Genomic DNA, 19,208 nt, shown 5'->3' with positions numbered 1-19,208 from the left:
ATGCAAGGGTGTGGATAATTTTTGTGCACCTCTAAAGATTTATTTAATTAATTATTATTATTTTTATTTTTTTTAAATTTGATTATGGCTGATTGGAGCCCTGTAATTTGATTGGGGATCTGTGTGCCTCCTGGTGTGGAGTGTTTGTGCCATCTGACATTGTTGTGTAGCCATGTTAATTACTGGGCAGTATGTTTTGTGCGGTTGCTCACTATGACTCTCTGCACATTCACATTACAGGTAACAGTGTTCAGTTACTGAATTAGGGGTTGTTTGTAAGAGTATCTATGGTAGAGTTAATGCTGTCACTTGTTGATGGGAAGGTGTAGTTAGATCTTAGAAAATAGTATTTCAAATGACACAGGCTGAGGTTTTTTTTGTTTTGTTTTTTTCTCAGTTTGGATCAATGAGGCACACCCAGAGGTGGGATATTTATTTATTTATTTCCCCCTTCTTAACTGGATGAGGATGGGGGATTGGTTCTAGCTGTTACATAGAAGGAAGAATGGGTGTTTCTTTTCTATTTTGGTGGGGAGGTATTCTGTTTGTGGGGCATGGAGGGTCTATCCAAATCTGCTTTTCCGCTTTGGGTGGGCCACTTCGTCTATAGCCACACGGAGTATTTCCCTCACTGTACTTAAAAGGAGGAGAGAGAAAGGAAGCGGGAAAAGGGGAAAAGAAAAGTCTTTCAATGTTGCTATACTTTAAGATGGTTTTCCATAAGCAATGCGTTTAGCTTATTGTTATGTTTTGTGTCTGTGTTGTTGTGTTTTTTGGTATTGAGATGTACAATTTTGTGTTGTTGTTCATAATGAAATTTCAAATCAATAAAAATTAAAGTATATAAGAGTGGAAAATTAAGCCAGCTTTTGATTCTGTAATATGTCTGTGGCCATATTTGCTACACCCGATTATCAATTCAATATGTTTGTTCGAACCCAGCTCCATCATTCAGGTCCTGTCAGGCCCGGTTTGGGTGTCTACCCTCTTTTCTGCATAATAACTACAGAATAATTCATCACAGTTTCAGAAATACTGATAATCTGAATCTGCAAGAAACTTACTTTTTTTGTAATCCATGTATTAGGTCTGTCTGCGTCTTCTCGGTAGGAAACGGAATCAAAACACGTGAAGGTTTAATCAGCATTTCTTCTCATTTTGCCAGACAATCATGAGATTTCTGAGTTTATATTTGCCATTTGTACAGTCGTATGTAATACAATCTGCACCAGTCATTGTTACAAGTCTCTTCATGCGTTTAATGCTTAAAATGCTTTAACGTTTACAGCCTGCTGTCTGTACTTGTCTACAAATGTCACAGGTCGTTTGAATAGGAGCCCATGTAGTTAAGTTGCTTAAAAATGAACAGGTTTTACGAACATGAAAACCTAGTTAACATATAATTTCAGTGCTTACAAATTTTGTGGTTAACATTTTCTGGTGTGTTTGTTGGTGTGTAATATACTTGTATATTTTTTTATCTTTATAAAAACATCTTGGTGACTCGGAGTACCACGAGAGGGGGCTCGCGTACCATAGTTTGAGAACTATGGCTGTAGAAGGTTGGATTGTTTAGTTTGCTTGCTGATGCAACTCACTTGATGGGATTTTTGTTCACTCTGGAAAAAGTGACCAAATACCAATAAAGTCACTACAGTGGCAACACCAGATGACAACTGGAATTAAAAAAGACATTAACCGCTCTTGTCAAGGTCAGAAATGGATGAATAGTGTGTTCTCTGAGCACAATTTCTGAGAGGCAATTAAGAGGAGGAAACTGGAAAAAGAGGAGTACAACGTTCTAATTAAGTTTTACACATCAGGAGAGATTTCACAGGAACAATCCAGTTAGACTGACATGACAGTTGCACAGTCAGATTGGTGAGTTGAAGATGGTGAAGGTTGCATACAGTGCTCTGCTGGTTATTTGTAGAGATGGGAACAACGAGACGCTGTGTTGCCTTTCACCAAGCTTGGAGTCTCATATAGTGCATCCAGAAAGTTTTCACAGTGCTTCACTTTTCCAAATTGTTTTATGTTACAGCCTAATTCCAAAATGGATGAAATTCCTTTTTGTTTCTTCAAAATTAAAATAATAATAATAAGAAGAATAATAATAATAACAATAATAATAATAATAATTCATGTTGTCATTATGGGGTGTTGTGAGTAGAATTTTGTTGAATTATTGTTGAAGAAGAAGTTGAATTATTATTTGCTTTAGATTGTTAGTGTGATGTAAATGATGGCTGTGGCCTGTTTGCAACAGGTGCATATGTGCTCACCACCTTGGCTGAACTCTGTTGAATTCTGTTTGTGTTATTTGTGTTTGTGGTATTTTTGGCTTGGTTGGTGGTCGTATGAGTAAATGCGGCTGGCTGTTGTGACTTTTCTCTTGTTTCTTTGGTCATGACAGTGATTTGTGAAATATGAGGTCTGTTAGAAAAGTATTGGACCTTTTTATTTTTTTCAAAAACCTGATGAATTTGAATCACGTGTGCTTGCATGAGCAAACCTTGAACCTTCGTGCACATGCGTGAACTTTTTCACGCCTGTTGATTGCATAATTTTCTGATAAGCAGCCTTTGTGTGAGGTGTGTGTCGTGCGGTCAGCGGATTGTCATTCCAAGGAAAAAGACGGAACAACTGGAGCAGCGCCGCATCAAATTTTGTCAGAAACTGCGCGACAGCCAGGTGGAAACCGTTCGGATGATTCAAACGGCTTTTCAGTCGTGTGACTATCCGAGAAATTGTGGAAGAGGTGGGCATGTCACAGCATGTCCTGTGAGACTTCAACACGGAGGTGCTTTTGCTGCGCCATCAGCAGCAGCATGAATTTCACCGCCACACTTTTCATGGCCAAATCTTCTGTCACAGTGGAATGTACCGAAAAAGTGCTTATGTCTACCTCTTCCGCAATTTCTCGGATAGTCACACAACGGTCCCACATCACCACAGCGTTCACTTTGGAAATGATCTGGTCATTTCAGCGTGTTGATGGCCGACCGGAGCGTGGCTCGCTCTCCACCGTTGTGCGGACATCTTTAAACCGGTTGTACCGCTCCTTAATCTGTGTGATGCCCATAGGATCGTCACCAAAAGCCGTCTGAATCTTCCGAATGGTTTCCACCTGGCTGTCGCCCAGTTTCTGGCAAAATTTGATGCAGTCGCGCTGCTCCAGTCTTTCCCTCTTTTTCCTTGGAATGAAAAAACGCAGAGTGCACTGCACACGTCCCACACAAAGGCTGCTTACCAGGAAATGACGCAATCGACAGGCGTGAAAAAGTTCATGCATGCGCACGAAGGTTCAAGGTTGGCTCATGCAAGCACATGTGATTCAAATCCATCAGGTTTTTGAAAAAAATGAAAAGGTCCGATACTTTTCTAACAGTCTTCGTATGTTATGTCTGTTTGTGATTATATTGTAGGAAGAGGATCTCTGAAGGCTTAAGTGTAAAATACATATCTGTCACTGTCTGCATAGTTGCGAGGGTTGTACAGAGCAGCAGTAGAATCTCTGATTTTCTCAGAGTTAAGTTGGGTGTTCATGCATTCTGGGCTCCTATTCTGTTCAGTGCGTGCATGCACTGGATGTTGGGTCAGGATGTGGAAAACCAGTAGCTTGGATGTTTTTGTTGGTGGGGAAAGGTTTACCGATTTTGTGGATGATGTTATGATCGTTGCAGTTTTAATACATGATTGAGAAGCTGAGTGTCCGGGTTTACGATAGTCATTTATGCATTCTGTAGGGCCATGCCTAGGTTTTTCTTAGCGCCTAGGAATAGCTGAACTGATGCTACATATGGTGAGCTGTAGCGCCCCCTGTAAGTCAGTGTGGGAGAAAGCTGCTTTTAAAATCATATTATAAATAAATAGCTCTTCGTGTCTCTTCTATCATCTTGTAGGGCAGTAAATCATTGGCCTCCTGTATTGAGACGCCGCCGGCTACATGACGGCTTCATTTCCAGTCACTCTGTGTGTGAGCATCACATTAGCCACAAAGTCACAAACATCCATCTCACCTGTCACCACACAAATTAACATGGAAATTGGTGTGTTGCTTTTTGGAATAAGAGGACAGCGCTTTAAATGATGCCGTCTCCACCCCTCATCACTCCTTTTTGTCTCCATGTCTTCGTTCTGAGGCCAGCGCCTGTTGTCCTTCAGGCCGGGTGGCCGTTCCGGGCCTGACACCAGCCTAATGAATGAACCAGGTGATTTATAGATGGAGGACAGAAAAGAAGGGCAGAGGGGGGACAGAAAGGGTAAGAGGTGTGGGGTCAAGCTCTGAGAAGGTCAGCAACGTAAATCTTCTGCTCATCTCCTCTTTTGTGTTTGTCCTGTTTAATTCTACAGGCTCATCAGAGTCAGAATTCAGGAATGTTAACCTTTTAGCTTCCATAACATGCATTATAGCTACATTTCATGACCTTTCCGACACAGCGACTGCTAAAAAGGACAAAAAGAAATAAATCTGCCAGTTTTGGCTCATGCTGCCCAAAGGACTTTGGCAAAAACAAAACAAAAAATCTGCCTAAAATGTAAAAATTTGTATTGCAACATTTTTGAAAAGTTTCCTCAAAATATAGTCAATTATTAACTAACCAATAAACAATGGATGCTGTGCTGCAATGGACCATGGGAGTTCAGGATTTTGAGGTTTTAAATGTTGTCATTTTGGTTTTGTTAGTTTAACAGTGTTGTAAGTGTTATTGATTTATTGTGTTTTTTTTAGCTCAGTGTTGCTCTTACCATGAATGACTTTAGAGTAAAATATGTTGTGGTTTTAATGTCTTCAGCCACTGTCTTTGCTTGCAATAGCCGTGCGTGCGTGCGTGCATGCGTGCGTGCATGTGTGCGCAACTTCAATCAGGGACAAACAGAGCACAGCTGGGATTTGCTCTTTGTCATGCTTATGTATTTTGGGTCAAGGATGAATGGCACAAAAACAGAACACTGATAGGACCAGTAGTTTTGTACAAGCTATGAATATTAGCTAACATTGCTAATTACATTTTGGGCTCACACACCTTTCCAGTAGGTGGCAGTAAATCATCTTTATATTAAAAGTGTGAGTGTAAGCAGTGCTATAATGTAACAAAGTAGAAATACTTCGTTACTGTACTTAAGTAGAATTTTGATGTATCTGTACTTTACTTCATTATTTTAAATAAAATATGACAGGTTGAATCTGTGCCCCCGCTGTGGAAGAGGAAGACTGTGGAGGGTGAAAACCATCTGCGCTTTCGACACAAAATGCACACATGCTGACGCACACACACTGGAGCGCAGCACATGATCAGAGTTAACACACTAGTAAGGTGAAAACTATCTTATTTGAAATGTTCGTGGAGAAGCGCTGTGTAAAAGTGGCTCCGTGTTTTGGATTCGAGAACGCAAAGAGTGCTGCATTTGATTGCTTTGCAGTGGTTGGTGGTGGTGATGCTTGAAAAGTTTTTTTTTTTTTTTACTTTTCCTTAACTTTGGCACAACTGTTCAGCTATAAATGACTGTTCTGTTCCACAAGAGCCTGGCTGTAGTGTTTAACAGAAAAGTGTGTGTGGAATAATGCTGTCACATTACAAAATGTGGAAAAAGTGAAGCGCTGTGAATACTTTCTGGATACACTGAATGTATTGCTACTATATAAGCCTAGCAACAATACATCACAATTTTCAAATGCTAAAAACATTCAAAAATTAAATATGAAATATTAGGAAAATGTTCATCAGAACATTTAAGACAAAAATTAAATACATATAAGAGGCCCTTCACATGCTGTCTCTTCTTGGATTAAAAAATAAAGAAAACATCAGCCATCTGCCCACAAAAAAAGATGCTTCACACTGCAGTTTTTATTGTTATTTTTTTTCAAGCATCACCAGAGCTGAGTGCATTTCCTCACATTTAAATGCAGCCCTAATCTCCTGTCCTTCAACGTAATGTAAAAAAAGATGAACAACGGGACACATGGAGGGAACGTGCCTGGATGTTCTCCATTAGTGAGCAGTAGCTCAGGCTCCCAATATAAGTGCAAATGTGCAGGGCGGTGCACGCTGACGGACAGGTCAGTAGTGAAGCAGATCAGCCATATGGGCGCCACTGATTTCTGTTTAATTGAATGATTAGTATTCAGCACCACGCTTCAGTACTGCTGTCAGTCACCGTGACCACGACACTAGAATGATAAACGACCGCGTGGTGACACACAGACCAGTAATTCAGGCTGAAAGCCAATTGCACTGTTTGATCATCACACCAACTCTGTTTTGTGTTTTTTCATGTGCATATAGATTTCATATCTGACGACAGCTTTTACATATGATGCATTTCCCACTTTTTGGAAGTTTCAAATGGAATCAAATCATAACCAAAATGTGACACGTACCTCTGCATAAATACCTACTGCTATCTAAGGCAGAATTCAGAATTTGTAATTTAGAATAGCTTAAAACTTTCCAGTACTTTCAAATTAAAGTCACTTTCATGCTTTTACTGCTGTTCATTTGCAAAGTTAAAGACATTTATATTTGAAAAAATTTTTGTTCTCTTCAGGAAAAGATCACAGTTTGAAATCACTTGTTCAAGTTATTAGTCCCATTACCCATAATGCTGTGGTTCACCAGTTTTGCTTTGCATCATCCACAACACCACAGAACCTCCTTGGGTCTTGGATGGTAACCACCCAGGCAGACAACCGGTGAAAATGTTGTGGACATGTTGCTATGGTATTTTTTGCATGAAATACCGTGTAATGTGCTGTTTAATAGCTGGTGTTGCTAATATCTGCTAATCTGATCAAATGTTGGTAACAACAACATCTGGCTACACTGCGTGACAAGCCAAACGGTAAATTAAAACACTGCACCATCTGTTCTCTTCCATGAGGTCTCTTTGGTGAACCGTACATTTTAGTAGCACTTTATACTCAGAATTCTTGTCCAACTTTTTTCAGATTTGCAGTGCTGTGGGGAAACTGGAACGCTGGACTTCCATGATGAATGAGCGCGGCAATAGTGTCAGAAGCTGTTCACCTGGAGGAGGTTGGTCCAAGAAGGGAGGGAAAAGATGTTGATGCTCAGTGAGCCCCATCCATCTTCAAACTGTCCAATTAAATTGGGACTGAAGAACGTTGTTTCACTTAGGAATATGCATCATCACAAATCATTGTCATTTTAGTGTGACTTTAATAGAACAGACTGTTTAAATAATGAAACTTATTAAAAATGTTGGATGCTGCCTCAAGTAGTATGGTGATAAAGGGGCGGAGCCAGGAGATTTATAGTTAAGAGTTTTGAGGAAACCTTTAAAAAATGTTACAATACAAATTGTTATACTTTAGGCAGAGTTTTTGTTTTGTTTTTGCCAAAGTTCTTTGGGCAGCGTGAGCCAAAACTGGCAGATTTCTTTGTTTTTGTCCTTTATAGCAGTCGCTGTGTCAGAAAGGTCATGACATGTCGATATCATGCATCTTATGGAAGCTAACAGGTTAACATTCCTGAATTCTGCCTCTGATGAGCCTGTAGAATTAAACAGGACAAACACAAGTAAAAGAGGAGATGAGCAGAAGAATTACATTGCTGCACTTAAGATCCAACCACTTGTTTGGGGTCTTGTGAATTTTCAGGATGTCCCTCAGTGCAGCGGCTCAGCCAAATAAAACAATCAGAGATAGTCACCACAGTCCACAAAGAAGTACTGCCAATATTCCCGCTATTCAGTGAGTACTCACAGAGTGAGGAATTGGTCGATGGTTGACCTCTGTGAGCTCTTCTAGTTTATCATATATCGAACAGCTGCTGAAAGAACTGATGTTGCAGATTGTATTGTTCAATTCTTTATCTCGTTCGCTCAAGTGTTGCCTCATTACAAACAAAATAAGCCCTGAATGCAATCCATGTAGAGTTGTTTTTTAACACTGATTGTGAAAATAGGTATCTTCCTAACTGTTTGCCAATATTTCCCCCTCATGCTTGATTCTGTTTCTTGGTTCATCCTGTGCATGGTCCTGATTCCCTGTGGAACTCCACTTTCAGAACTGCAAACTAACATAATTTACCCAACGGTCAATAAAGCTCCTCTATCCTGTAACCAATCACCTGAGTGCAGTGATTAGATCGAAATGGATTGCCAAGGGATTGAATGATGGTAGTCCGAAGATTTAAATGATTTCTCAGACACACACAGTTCTGATCAGAAGTTTACATACAGTCGCCAGTGCCATGGTGTTCAAGTGATTTCACTCAACTGTTTTTCTGTTTTTAGTGTACAAGCTTTGAAGCACACAACATATATATATATATATATATATATATATATATATATATATATATATATAAAAAATCATGTTGTCATTACGGGGTAGAAGTTTGAGGAAGAAATGAATTTACTTCATTTTGGAACAAGGCTGTAACATAACAAAATACGGAACAAGTGAAGCACTGTGAATACTTTCCTGGATGCACTGTATACTCTGGAAAATACAGTATGTAGAAGGAAATATATGGTGAATGTTTTAACTTTAAAGAAACAAATTGTACAAAAGTATAAATTGTGTTTCTTGATGTTTCCTGTTGTGAAAGTGTAGGAACACGGACCCACAACAGGGGACGCAAATGAACGGACAATGGAGGAAGTCAAATAACAACACTTTACTGTTGTGAAGAAGCACAACCAACACGGCGAATTACAATTGTAGACAAGTAGTCAATTCACAAAAAATGTGTCACGTGGGCAGGCTCGAAGATAAGAGACGTCCGTCCAAAGCAGAACCGGAACCACACGATTTCCTCCGCCACCGAACCCCGGGAATACTGGAGCCGCCAAGTCCCGAACACCCAGGTGGCCACTGCCTCCGCTTGTCGGATCTGGTACTGCTGGCAAGGAACAAAAATAGTTAGATGTGGGTGCGTGTGCACCCAGCAACACGTACGGTGGGAAAACCACCTCCACCTCTCGTCGAAAAAAAGAAACAGAATATCTGCTGTCCAACACACACAAGCAATAGATATTCCTGTCAGAAAGTCAACACAGTCAGCTGAGAACGTTACCTCCCTGGTAGAGCGATATCTCGGCAAAGAGGTGGAGATGTCGTCTTGCTGATATACCACTGAAGATCAGATGATTGGGGACCGCTGTCGTAGGTGATAAGTGACAGCTGTCACCCCGGCTGCTCCTGTGAGGCGGCAGCGCCCTCTGGTGCCTGGAGCCCGCACTCCAGGCAGGGTGCCCTCTGGTGGTGGTGGGCCAGCAGTACCTCCTCTTCAGCGGCCCACACAACAGTTTCCTACTTGTATATTTTCTGAATCATTTATTCTTCTGCAAGAGGTCATTTTATCTGTGCAGTAGTTGACTTTTCACGGTATCACAATACTCATTTAAAATAATATGATTCGATACAGGCTCCATGATACCATTATCATGATTCATGTTGCATTGTCACACCTTTGAACCTTACCAAGAATGTTCTGTTTTTGTTGTCATATGTCATATGTCAGTCTTGCAGTGGATCATCAAGTGGTGGATCCTGATCTTTGAAATAATCTTAATTACATGATTAACAGAATTAGATTCAAAGGCAGAGTCAGGATCAAAGAAATCTGGATAATTAAACAATCGAAGATCAAATGCAGTATCCACCCCTTCATCTGGGTCCACACCAAAATTGAAACATCTCTTTGATCCAAGTCGTGTATCTACGAGGTCTGTTAGAAAAGTATTGTACCTTTTTATTTTTTTCAAAAACTATATGGATTTGATTCATATGTTTTTACGTCAGCCAAGCTTGAACCTTCGTGCGCATGCGTGAGTTTTTCCACGCCTGTCGGTTGCGTCATTCGCCTGTGGGCAGGCTTTGACTGAGCACTGCTCCACCCCTCTCGTCGTCGTTTCATTGCAAGGAAATGGCGGAATGATTTGGGCTTTTTTTCCATCAGAATTTTTTCAGAAACTGTTAGAGACAGGCAGCTGGAAACCATTCGAAAAATTTATCTGGCTTTCGGTGAAAATTTTACGGGCTTCACAGAGAATAAGGAGTGTTACTACAGCTTTAAGGATGGCCCACAATGGCACACGGCGTGCCGCGCTCCGAGCCGCCATCGAAAGGCAGAAACCACCACATCATTTCTAAACGGATCACTGTGTGGAGCCGGGACCGTCCTGTGCAATTTCTCTGGTTATCACAAGAGCTGGACATCAGCCATTTTCCAGCAGATTTCACTTTTAACAAGAGATTTTGTCATGGAAAGCCATGCGGAGGCTTCGCACATCACGACCGATTCGCTGATGAAGCGAGACAAAGGAACACCTCCGTTTTGGAGTGTTAGAGGACAAGTTGGGACATGCCCAGCTCTCCACAGTTTCTCTTATACTCACTCGACTGGTAAGCACTGAAAGCCAAGATAGGCTTGTCCCAACTTGTCTTGTGATAACCAGAGAAATTGCACATGACGGTCCCGGCTCCACACAGCCATCCGTTTAGAAATGATGTGGTGGTTTCTGCCTCTCGATGGCGACTCGGAGCGCGGTGCGCCGTGCGCCATTGTGGGCCGTCCTTAAAGCTGTAGTAACACTCCTTATTCTCTGTGAAGTCCGTAAAATTTTCACCGAAAGCCAGATAAATTTTTCAAATGGTTTCCAGCTGCTTGTCTCTAACAGTTTCTGAAAAAATTCTGATGAAAAAAAAGCCCAAATCATTCCCGCATTTCCTCATAATGAAACAACAACGAGAGGGGTGGAGCAGTGCTCACTCAAAGCCTGCCCCCAGGCGAATGACGCAACCGACAGGCGTGGAAAAACTCACGCATGTGCATGAAGGTTCAAGCTTGGCTGACATAAAAACATATGAAGCAAATCCATGTAGTTTTTGAAAAAAAATAAAAAGGTACGTACTTTTCTCACAGACCTCGTACACTAAAATGAACTGAAATCACTTCATGCTCTTTTGACATATCTTGCTGAAGGGAAGAACCAGCCACAAAAACAATCAGTAATAAATATACTCAACAAAAATATAAACGCAACACTTTTGGTTTTGCTCCCATTTTGTATGAGATGAATTCAAAGATCTAAAACTTTTTCCACATACACAATATCACCATTTCCCTCAAATATTGTTCACAAACCAGTCGAAATCTGTGATAGTGAGCACTTCTCCTTTGCTGAGATAATCCATCCCACCTCACAGGTGTGCCATATCAAGATGCTGATTAGACACAATGATTAGTGCACAGGTGTGCCTTAGACTGCCCACAATAAAAGGCCACTCTGAAAGGTGCAGTTTTGTTTTATTGGGGGGGGATACCAGTCAGTATCTGGTGTGACCACCATTTGACTCATGCAGTGCAACACATCTCCTTTGCATCATCCGTGAAGAGAACACCTCTCCAACGTGCCAAACGGCAGCGAATGTGAGCATTTGCCCACTCAAGTCGGTTACGACGACAAACTGGAGTCAGGTCGAGACCCCGATGAGGACGACGAGCATGCAGATGAGCTTCCCTGAGACGGTTTCTGACAGTTTGTGCAGAAATTCTTTGGTTATGCAAACCAATTGTTTCTGCAGCTGTCCGAGTGGCTGGTCTCAGACGATCTTGGAGGTGAACATGCTGGATGTGGAGGTCCTGGGCTGGTGTGGTTACACGTGGTCTGCGGTTGTGAGGCTGGTTGGATGTACTGCCAAATTCTCTGAAACGCCTTTGGAGACGGCTTATGGTAGAGAAATGAACATTCAATACACGAGCAATAGCTCTGGTTGACATTCCTGCTGTCAGCATGCCAATTGCACGCTCCCTCAAATCTTGCGACATCTGTGGCATTGTGCTGTGTGATAAAACTGCACCTTTCAGAGTGGCCTTTTACTGTGGGCAGTCTAAGGCACACCTGTGCACTAATCATGGTGTCTAATCAGCATCTTGATATGGCACACCTGTGAGGTGGGATGGATTATCTCAGCAAAGGAGAAGTGCTCACTATCACAGATTTAGACTGGTTTGTGAACAATATTTGAGAGAAATGGTGATATTGTGTATGTGGAAAAAGTTTTAGATCTTTGAGTTCATCTCATACAAAATGGGAGCAAAACCAAAAGTGTTGCGTTTATATTTTTGTTGAGTATGTAAAGGTTGAGTCACACTGTGATTCAGTTTCTCAGCATATTTATTAACACTGATTTCTAATAAAGTTAAACTATAACTTTATACAGTATTTCCACTTAATATTTCAATAATGTGATTTTTATAGAGGCACAAATTAGTCATCAGTAACAAGTGCCCAGTCTCCCCTACTGTTTTATTCCTGAACAGCTCTACAAATGTTTTTGTTGTTGTTGTTTTTCTGAGTTTTTCACTCAGCAGAGCTTCGCACAGAAACATGTGCTTCAGAGACTGAGACAGATGAAGGATAATCCCTGGACAGTCCAGCATACGCTCACATAATCCAGCATTCGCTACGTTGCATATGGACTCTAAATGTGATCGAGGAATTAATATGAACAAAACTCATCCACAGCTATTAAAGGTTTCATTTTGGTACAAAAGCGAAAGCACTTAGGGGGAAAATACATGACCTCTGACCCCCAGAACCTGCTCAGGTTTTAACAGCTCCACTAGCAGAGCGGTCAGTTTTTAACCCGGTATCCCAGCTCCTCTTACAGCTAGAAATTTGAGGTCAAAGCACTTCTTAGTCCAACATTCCTCATCTTGTGTGACCCCAGAACCCCAGACACAAGTCAAGGATTACTTTGAAAAAGACAACAAATACTCACAAAAAAAACCACTGAGGAAGTCAGGCTGGATTTAGTCGCCACATGATTCTCGCAAGTATTCTGTCATCAAACATGTTTTAAGAAAAGCAGCAGGTTTCAGTTTGTCTTAATCAGACCAAACCACTGAGCTTTAGATCCACTGGACTCCATGAACAGACTGCTGGGAATATGTGTGAAGGTCGATAATTCTAGAAAGACTAAATGTCTTGGGTAGGTGATGATTTGGTGTGGAGTAAGCACACACATATGGACACAATCCATTTGTAAACCTTGTGCACTGTGGTGAGGGGAGCTTCTCACGCGGTTTATGGTGAAGTTAAACTTAATGTTGAACTTAAATATTTGAGTCCTTGATGCAGAACTGTTTAAAGCCCGTTAAAACCATATAAATTCTAGTTTTGCCCTATTCGTATCATTTTCAGACATTTACAGACAAAAAAGTGATTACACTAATCTCTTTCATTTGTTTATGAATGAAGTACCTAATTTTGGATTAGGATGATAATTTGTTTTTTGATTTGTTTTCCCCACTTGTTTGGCTGGTCCTGCAACTTATATGTTTAAGTGAATTATATTCTAAGAAATAAAAAAAACAACTTCATTATTGTCTATGGCCACAAGTCTGCACATGTACCCTTGTATAAGAACCTAAATGAAGTACAGTGATTGACATTCAATATGCAGAAGGTGACAGTAATGCACCATTAAGCTGCCATAAAACAACAGCATCTGAATGAGAATGACATGATGTGTCTTACTGAACAAGTGAAATTAATAAATCATATTCTCAAACTGAAAGAAAGGCCATGCTGTCGAATAGATGGAATAAAGTTTGTATGACTCTGCACTGCACTTGCTTTGACTATGTGGGACAGCCAGAACAGCAATGAGCAGGACAGCTCGGCTAAGGTCAGACTAAATTATGTTTTAAAAATATACAGGAATTTTAAAACATTTAATTACATTTAGTGAGGTAAACATGAAAATGTTTTGCTCAAAACAGAGCCACTGAACAGACATTTTCATCTGGCTGGTGACCACAAGAAAGACTTTACTGGTACAATAACATTAAATAGCCCATTAACTTCTGCTTGCGAATGAAGTGGATATGTTATAAATAAATACTGTACTTATGAAAGACATTTTGTTTCTTGTTGAATGAAGCAACAGGACCAAGTTTCAGAAATAAGTCAGTTATAGGCCGGTGTGACTTTACCCTCTTCATGATGCATTTTTACAATAATACTTTAAATTTTTACTTATATTCTGGTGCAACTAACAGTCTAGAAAATACAATAATAATGCCAATTTCAGTCATGCATTATGCATTTAAAACAACAAAAAACTTAGAAACTGAAACAATTTAAAGACAAACTGCTTTTTTGTTACACGTGACACCAAATAACACAAGGAATTGTATACAAATAAAAAAAAATGAATGTGTATACGGTACATCTGGAAAGTATTCACAGCGCTTCACTTTTTCCACATTTTGTTATGCTCCAGCCTTATTCCAAAATGGAGTAATTTCATTTTTCCCCTCAAAATTCTACACACAAAACCCCACAATGACAACATGAAATAAGTTTTTTTATTTTTTATTTTTGGAAGTTTTTGCAAATTTATTAAAAATAAAAAACTAAGAAATCCTAAGTATTACATACATAAGTACATAAGTATTCACATCCTTTGCTCAATACTTTGTTGATGCAACTTTGGCAGGAATTACAGCCTCAAGTCTTCTTGAATATGATGCGACATTGGTGCACCTATCTTTGGGCAGTTTTGCCCATTCCTCTTTGCAGCACCTCTCAAGCTCCATCAGGTTGGATGGAGAGTGTCGGTGCACAGCCATATTCAGATCTCTGCAGTGATCTTCAGTTGGATTCAGGTCTGGGCTCTGGCTAGGCCACTCAAGGACATTCACAGAGTTGTCCTGAAGCCACTCCTTTGATATCTTGGCTGTGTGCTTGGGGTCACTGTCCTGCTGAAAGATGAACCGTCGCCCCAGTCTGAGGTCAAGAGCACACTGGATCAGGTTTTCATCTTTCCCTCAATCCTGACTAGTCTCCCAGTTCCTGCCACTGAAAAACATCCCCACAGCATGATGCTGCCACCAACATGCTTCATTGTAGGGATGGTGCCTGGTTTCCTCCAAACATGACGCCTGGCATTCACACCAAAGAGTTCAATCTTTGTCTCATCAGACCAGAGAATTTTGTTTCTCATGGTCTGAGAGCCCTTCAGGTGTCTTTTGGCAAACTCCAGGCGGGCTGCCATGTGTCTTTTACTAAGGAGTGGCTTGGTCACTCTACCATACAGGCCTGATTGGTGGATTGTTGCAGAGATGGTTGTCCTTCAGGAAGGTTCACCTCTCTCCACAGAGGAATGCTGGAGATCTGACAGAGTGACCATCAGGTTCTTGATCACCTCCCTTGTTTACATTACACGGGTGGCCAGCTCTAGGAAGATTCCTGGTGGATCCAAACTTCTTCCATTTATAGATGATAGAGGCCACTGTGCTCATTGAGATCTTCAAAACAGCAGAAATGTTTCTGTATCCTTGCCCATATTTGTGTCTCGACACTCAATCCTGTCTTGGAGGTCTACCGACAATTCATTTGACTTCATGCTTGGTTTGTGCTCTGACTGTCAACTGTTGGACCTTATATGTAGACAGGTGTGTGTCTTTCCAAAATCATGTCCAATCAACTGAATTTATCTCAAGTGGACTCAAATTAAGCTGTAGAAACATCTCAAGGATGATCAGTGGAAACAGGATGCACCTGATCTGAATTCTGAGCTTCATGGCAAAGGCTGTGAATACTTGTGTCTTTCTTGCTTATGTATTTCAAAAAACACTTCACATTGTCATTACGGAGTATTGTGTGTAGACGTTTGAGAAAAAAAAATAACTTCATCCATTTTGGAATAAGGGTGTAACATAACAAAATGTTGAAAAAGTGAAGTGCTGTGAATACTTTCTGGATCCACTGAAAAACCCACAAATTCTTAGAAAACATTAAATTTCTTAATATGAATCTACAAATTAGGCAAATTTAGCAACAAAGTGAAGCATTTCAATTTAACATTTTATAAACTAAATTTTAAGTCATTTAAAAGAGAAAACTTAAGTTAGTTAAAATAAATACAAGCAAAATTTAATGTAAAAAACATATTTCTACTTTTGCTAATTACAAGCCTATAAAACCAAAATATAAAACATTACAGAATGTTGAACAAAACAAAGCACTTAGACCGGCAGTGAGTAATGTGAAGAGTATTCAAAATATCTTCAAATAACGTTGGACTAATCTACACTGGGTTGTTTGAACGTCATCTTAACAAACCTGAAAATAACAAACGCGCTGTGAAGATGACAATTTCGGCTTCCTCACAGTCACACATCCTGTCATCATGTCTTTGTGGGGCTTTCAAAACACACACCGAGTGAGAACATCCAAAGGGACGGATCTCATTAGCGTCTTATCTAACACGAGGGAGCCGTGCAGAGGGAAAAACTTTAGGGACTCAGTCGGAGACATTTGGGAGGATGTAAAATAGGAACTGGACCACCCTGAAGTTAACTTGGAAACCAATAATAGCTGTGCACGTGCATGCAGAGGTGAAATCTCACTGATTTTATTTCTTCTTCAGGCCGTTGCAAGAATAACTTATGCAAACCTCAAAAGACTGACTCTTCCAGCTTCCTCTCCGCGCCTCTTCTGTTTTCTTGTTTGTGCAGTTGTTAAAAACTCTGTTAGGTGTTTCTGCCACCGTAGCGCGCTCTGCGCTGAGCCTCCATTTCCTCGGCCCAGAACATATTCCAGTCCCACGTGGGCTCCAGTTCCCCAAACAGGTCGCTTTCCCCTCGAAAACATGGATACAAGGTGCTGAGCGGCGATGCTGGCGGAGAAAAGTCTGGACACAGCAAAGACAACAGTATTTCAGTGGAAAGACAAACTTTTTTGCCTTTGTTTTACATAAAGACCTTTCTGGAGCGCATTCCACACAGATCCTCTTGGGAAAGGGGAAAAAAATTAGAATATGTTTTGAAGAAAGTGTCTGTCACTGAAAATAAAACTGGCTGAGGCAAACAACACACACATAATTCTGGTTGGACACTTTCCGGACTCTTAAGGTGCTGGCTGATTTCAAAGACTTCAAAAAAATAATACATTTTCTGCTTAAGGCTTCAAACTTAGAGCAGCTTTACCAATTATAATGAAAATATGAAAAATTTACACTGCTGGAAAAGCTTGTTCCTGCTATTCCACACTTTTTTGCTTTTGAATCCAGTCTCAATACAACCATATGTTAAAGTCAATAAATCAGTTCCTGTAAGCTGTGTGATCCGCTAGATCAATATTAGCACAGAGATCATCTTTAATAAGCAGATCAGCTGTCAACTGATCAACTTCAAATGCAGTTTGTGACTCACTCTACTCTTAAAGGTGCAATGATTTTTCTGCCACTACATGTCACAACAGCAGTTTTTCACAACCAAAAGGAAGCTTCCCTCCTCGGCCACTCCTCCCCATCCCTCCTCCACATCAAGCAAGGGGAAAGCACTGGGGCCTTTTGACAGGTCTAACGGGTGTCTATGTGGGAAAAGCCAGATGTACAGGCTGAGCACAAAAATGGAATATGTTTATGAATATGGTGACCGCAGATATATGTATTAATTCAAAAATATTTCTTTTTTCACCGGCAGAATTTCTGTGCATCCCTCGATCATGCCTGATATGCTGCAGAGAGTCTAGTCTGAGCTAGATTATTGCATAGATGTTTGCCAAGTAAGGGGCACTGCAGACATGGAACAAATACCACATGAAACTTTATGAGATTATGTGACTGTAGCCACCTATGTGTAAGAATATTCCAATAAAGTTACATTCTTGGACATCAAGGAGTGTTTTTGTGCTCACCCTGTATGTTGATTCTCATCTCACCACATCCTTGGTCAGAGGTATTTTTGTCCTCTGCCATGAAATAAGGGGACCATTGAAATGCACTCCATGCGTGTGTGCGTGCGTCCACCTGTTGCGTGTGTCACATACTAAGAGCCCGAGATTTCCCTGTTGCCCCTTTCTGAGACATTACTTACCTGTATCAAATTGTAAATTAATTGTAATTGGACACAAATGTGATGTCTATGCATACGACCTTGGCCCAGATTTCCAAGGTCGTCTAAGGTAACAGCCGACAAAGACGCCCACCCTCTCACCCCAAAATATCACTTTTACTCTCTAAATAACAACTCTAGAGCTTACATTTGTATTGAACACCTATAGCAAATCATGTATCCTGCTCCCTTTAACACACTACATTTGAGCTTGAACCTCAGGGTCGAAGTCAAACATGCAAATGGATTTTAAAAAATAGAAGCTTTCGGGTATATTTTGCCTTCCCAGCACCAAATTTCTCCTCTAAAGCCCAAATTTGCATTGAACACCTACAGCAAATCATTCATCCCAGCTCCCTTGAGCCAACTGCATTTGACCTTGGACCTTAGGGTCAAGGTTGTGCATGAAAATGAATGGAAAACTACTCTTTCCTTTATTACTTGGCCTTTTCTCACTCAGTTTTCACTGCTCCCCGCCATGAAATAGTGGGACCATTGAAATGGAATCTGTGCGTCTGTTCGTACTTATTTGTTTAATTTGTCACCATGCCCTCTCAGCATAATAGGCGAGGGACCTCAGCTGAGTATTAGCTTCTTAGCCTCTGAATGTGGTATTTGGAGGAATTTCCGGAAAGTTGCTATTGTCTGTCATCGTGAATAAAAAGAACAATTATGCAGGGAGTACTGAATACTTTTGCAATAGTTTCACAGGGCACGACTCGCATGCACTTAACATACAAGCTCTGGAATCTTATGTAATAAATGTGCACATGCAGCCGCACTGAGAATGTGAACAGAAAAGCTCAGAGCACAGATGGTGTGTTGGTTGGCTGGTGAATAATGAATTGTGGTGCACAGTTGTTTATGTGCATTCTATAGGCAGAATGCAACATAATTATTCACCACTTTTCAAAAACACCATGAATGGAGCAATAATTAAATGTTTGAAATAGGGGAACTTTTTTCAACATTGTCAGTGTGTGAACACACTCACTTACTTGGCAAAGTGCATACCTGCAAGTGGGTGCTTATTTTCATTTTGTACTTGTGACCAGTGACGCTCAAAATTCTGATTTACACACTGCTGTGGACATCATGTTACCACCTGCTCTCAATTACACATTTACTCTGACTAAATCACACCTGGAAAATTGTCTCCACCCAAATGAGCAAAAGTTTGTACTGCCAACACAATTTAACACTTATTATCTGGGATCTCCATAAATCAGGCCCTAAATCTTTAGAAAACAGTTGTTGGCTGCTGTGTTAATGTTTCAAATGTCATTTAAAGCACATAAGAGCTTATTTTTACAAACCTCT

General features: G+C 40.6%; 1 protein-coding gene across 2 annotated transcripts in view; it reads right to left on the bottom strand.

Annotated features, from left to right (window-relative positions):
• Positions 1–16,185: 16,185 nt before the first annotated feature.
• robo4 (roundabout, axon guidance receptor, homolog 4 (Drosophila)) overlaps positions 16,186–19,208 on the bottom strand; it is a 75,203-nt gene continuing 72,180 nt past the window's right edge. For both annotated transcript variants that reach the window (XM_034178884.1, XM_034178885.1), the window contains exon 19: positions 16,186–16,684. In XM_034178884.1, coding sequence (XP_034034775.1) covers positions 16,524–16,684 — 161 coding nt within the window. In that variant the 3' untranslated portion in view covers positions 16,186–16,523. The remainder of the gene's footprint in view (positions 16,685–19,208) is intronic.

The sequence above is a fragment of the Thalassophryne amazonica genome, chromosome 9, assembly GCF_902500255.1.
Source record: "Thalassophryne amazonica chromosome 9, fThaAma1.1, whole genome shotgun sequence".
NCBI lineage: Eukaryota > Metazoa > Chordata > Actinopteri > Batrachoidiformes > Batrachoididae > Thalassophryne > Thalassophryne amazonica.
The sequence above is the reverse complement of the archived record's forward strand: the minus strand, read 5'-3'. Positions and strand labels throughout refer to the sequence as shown.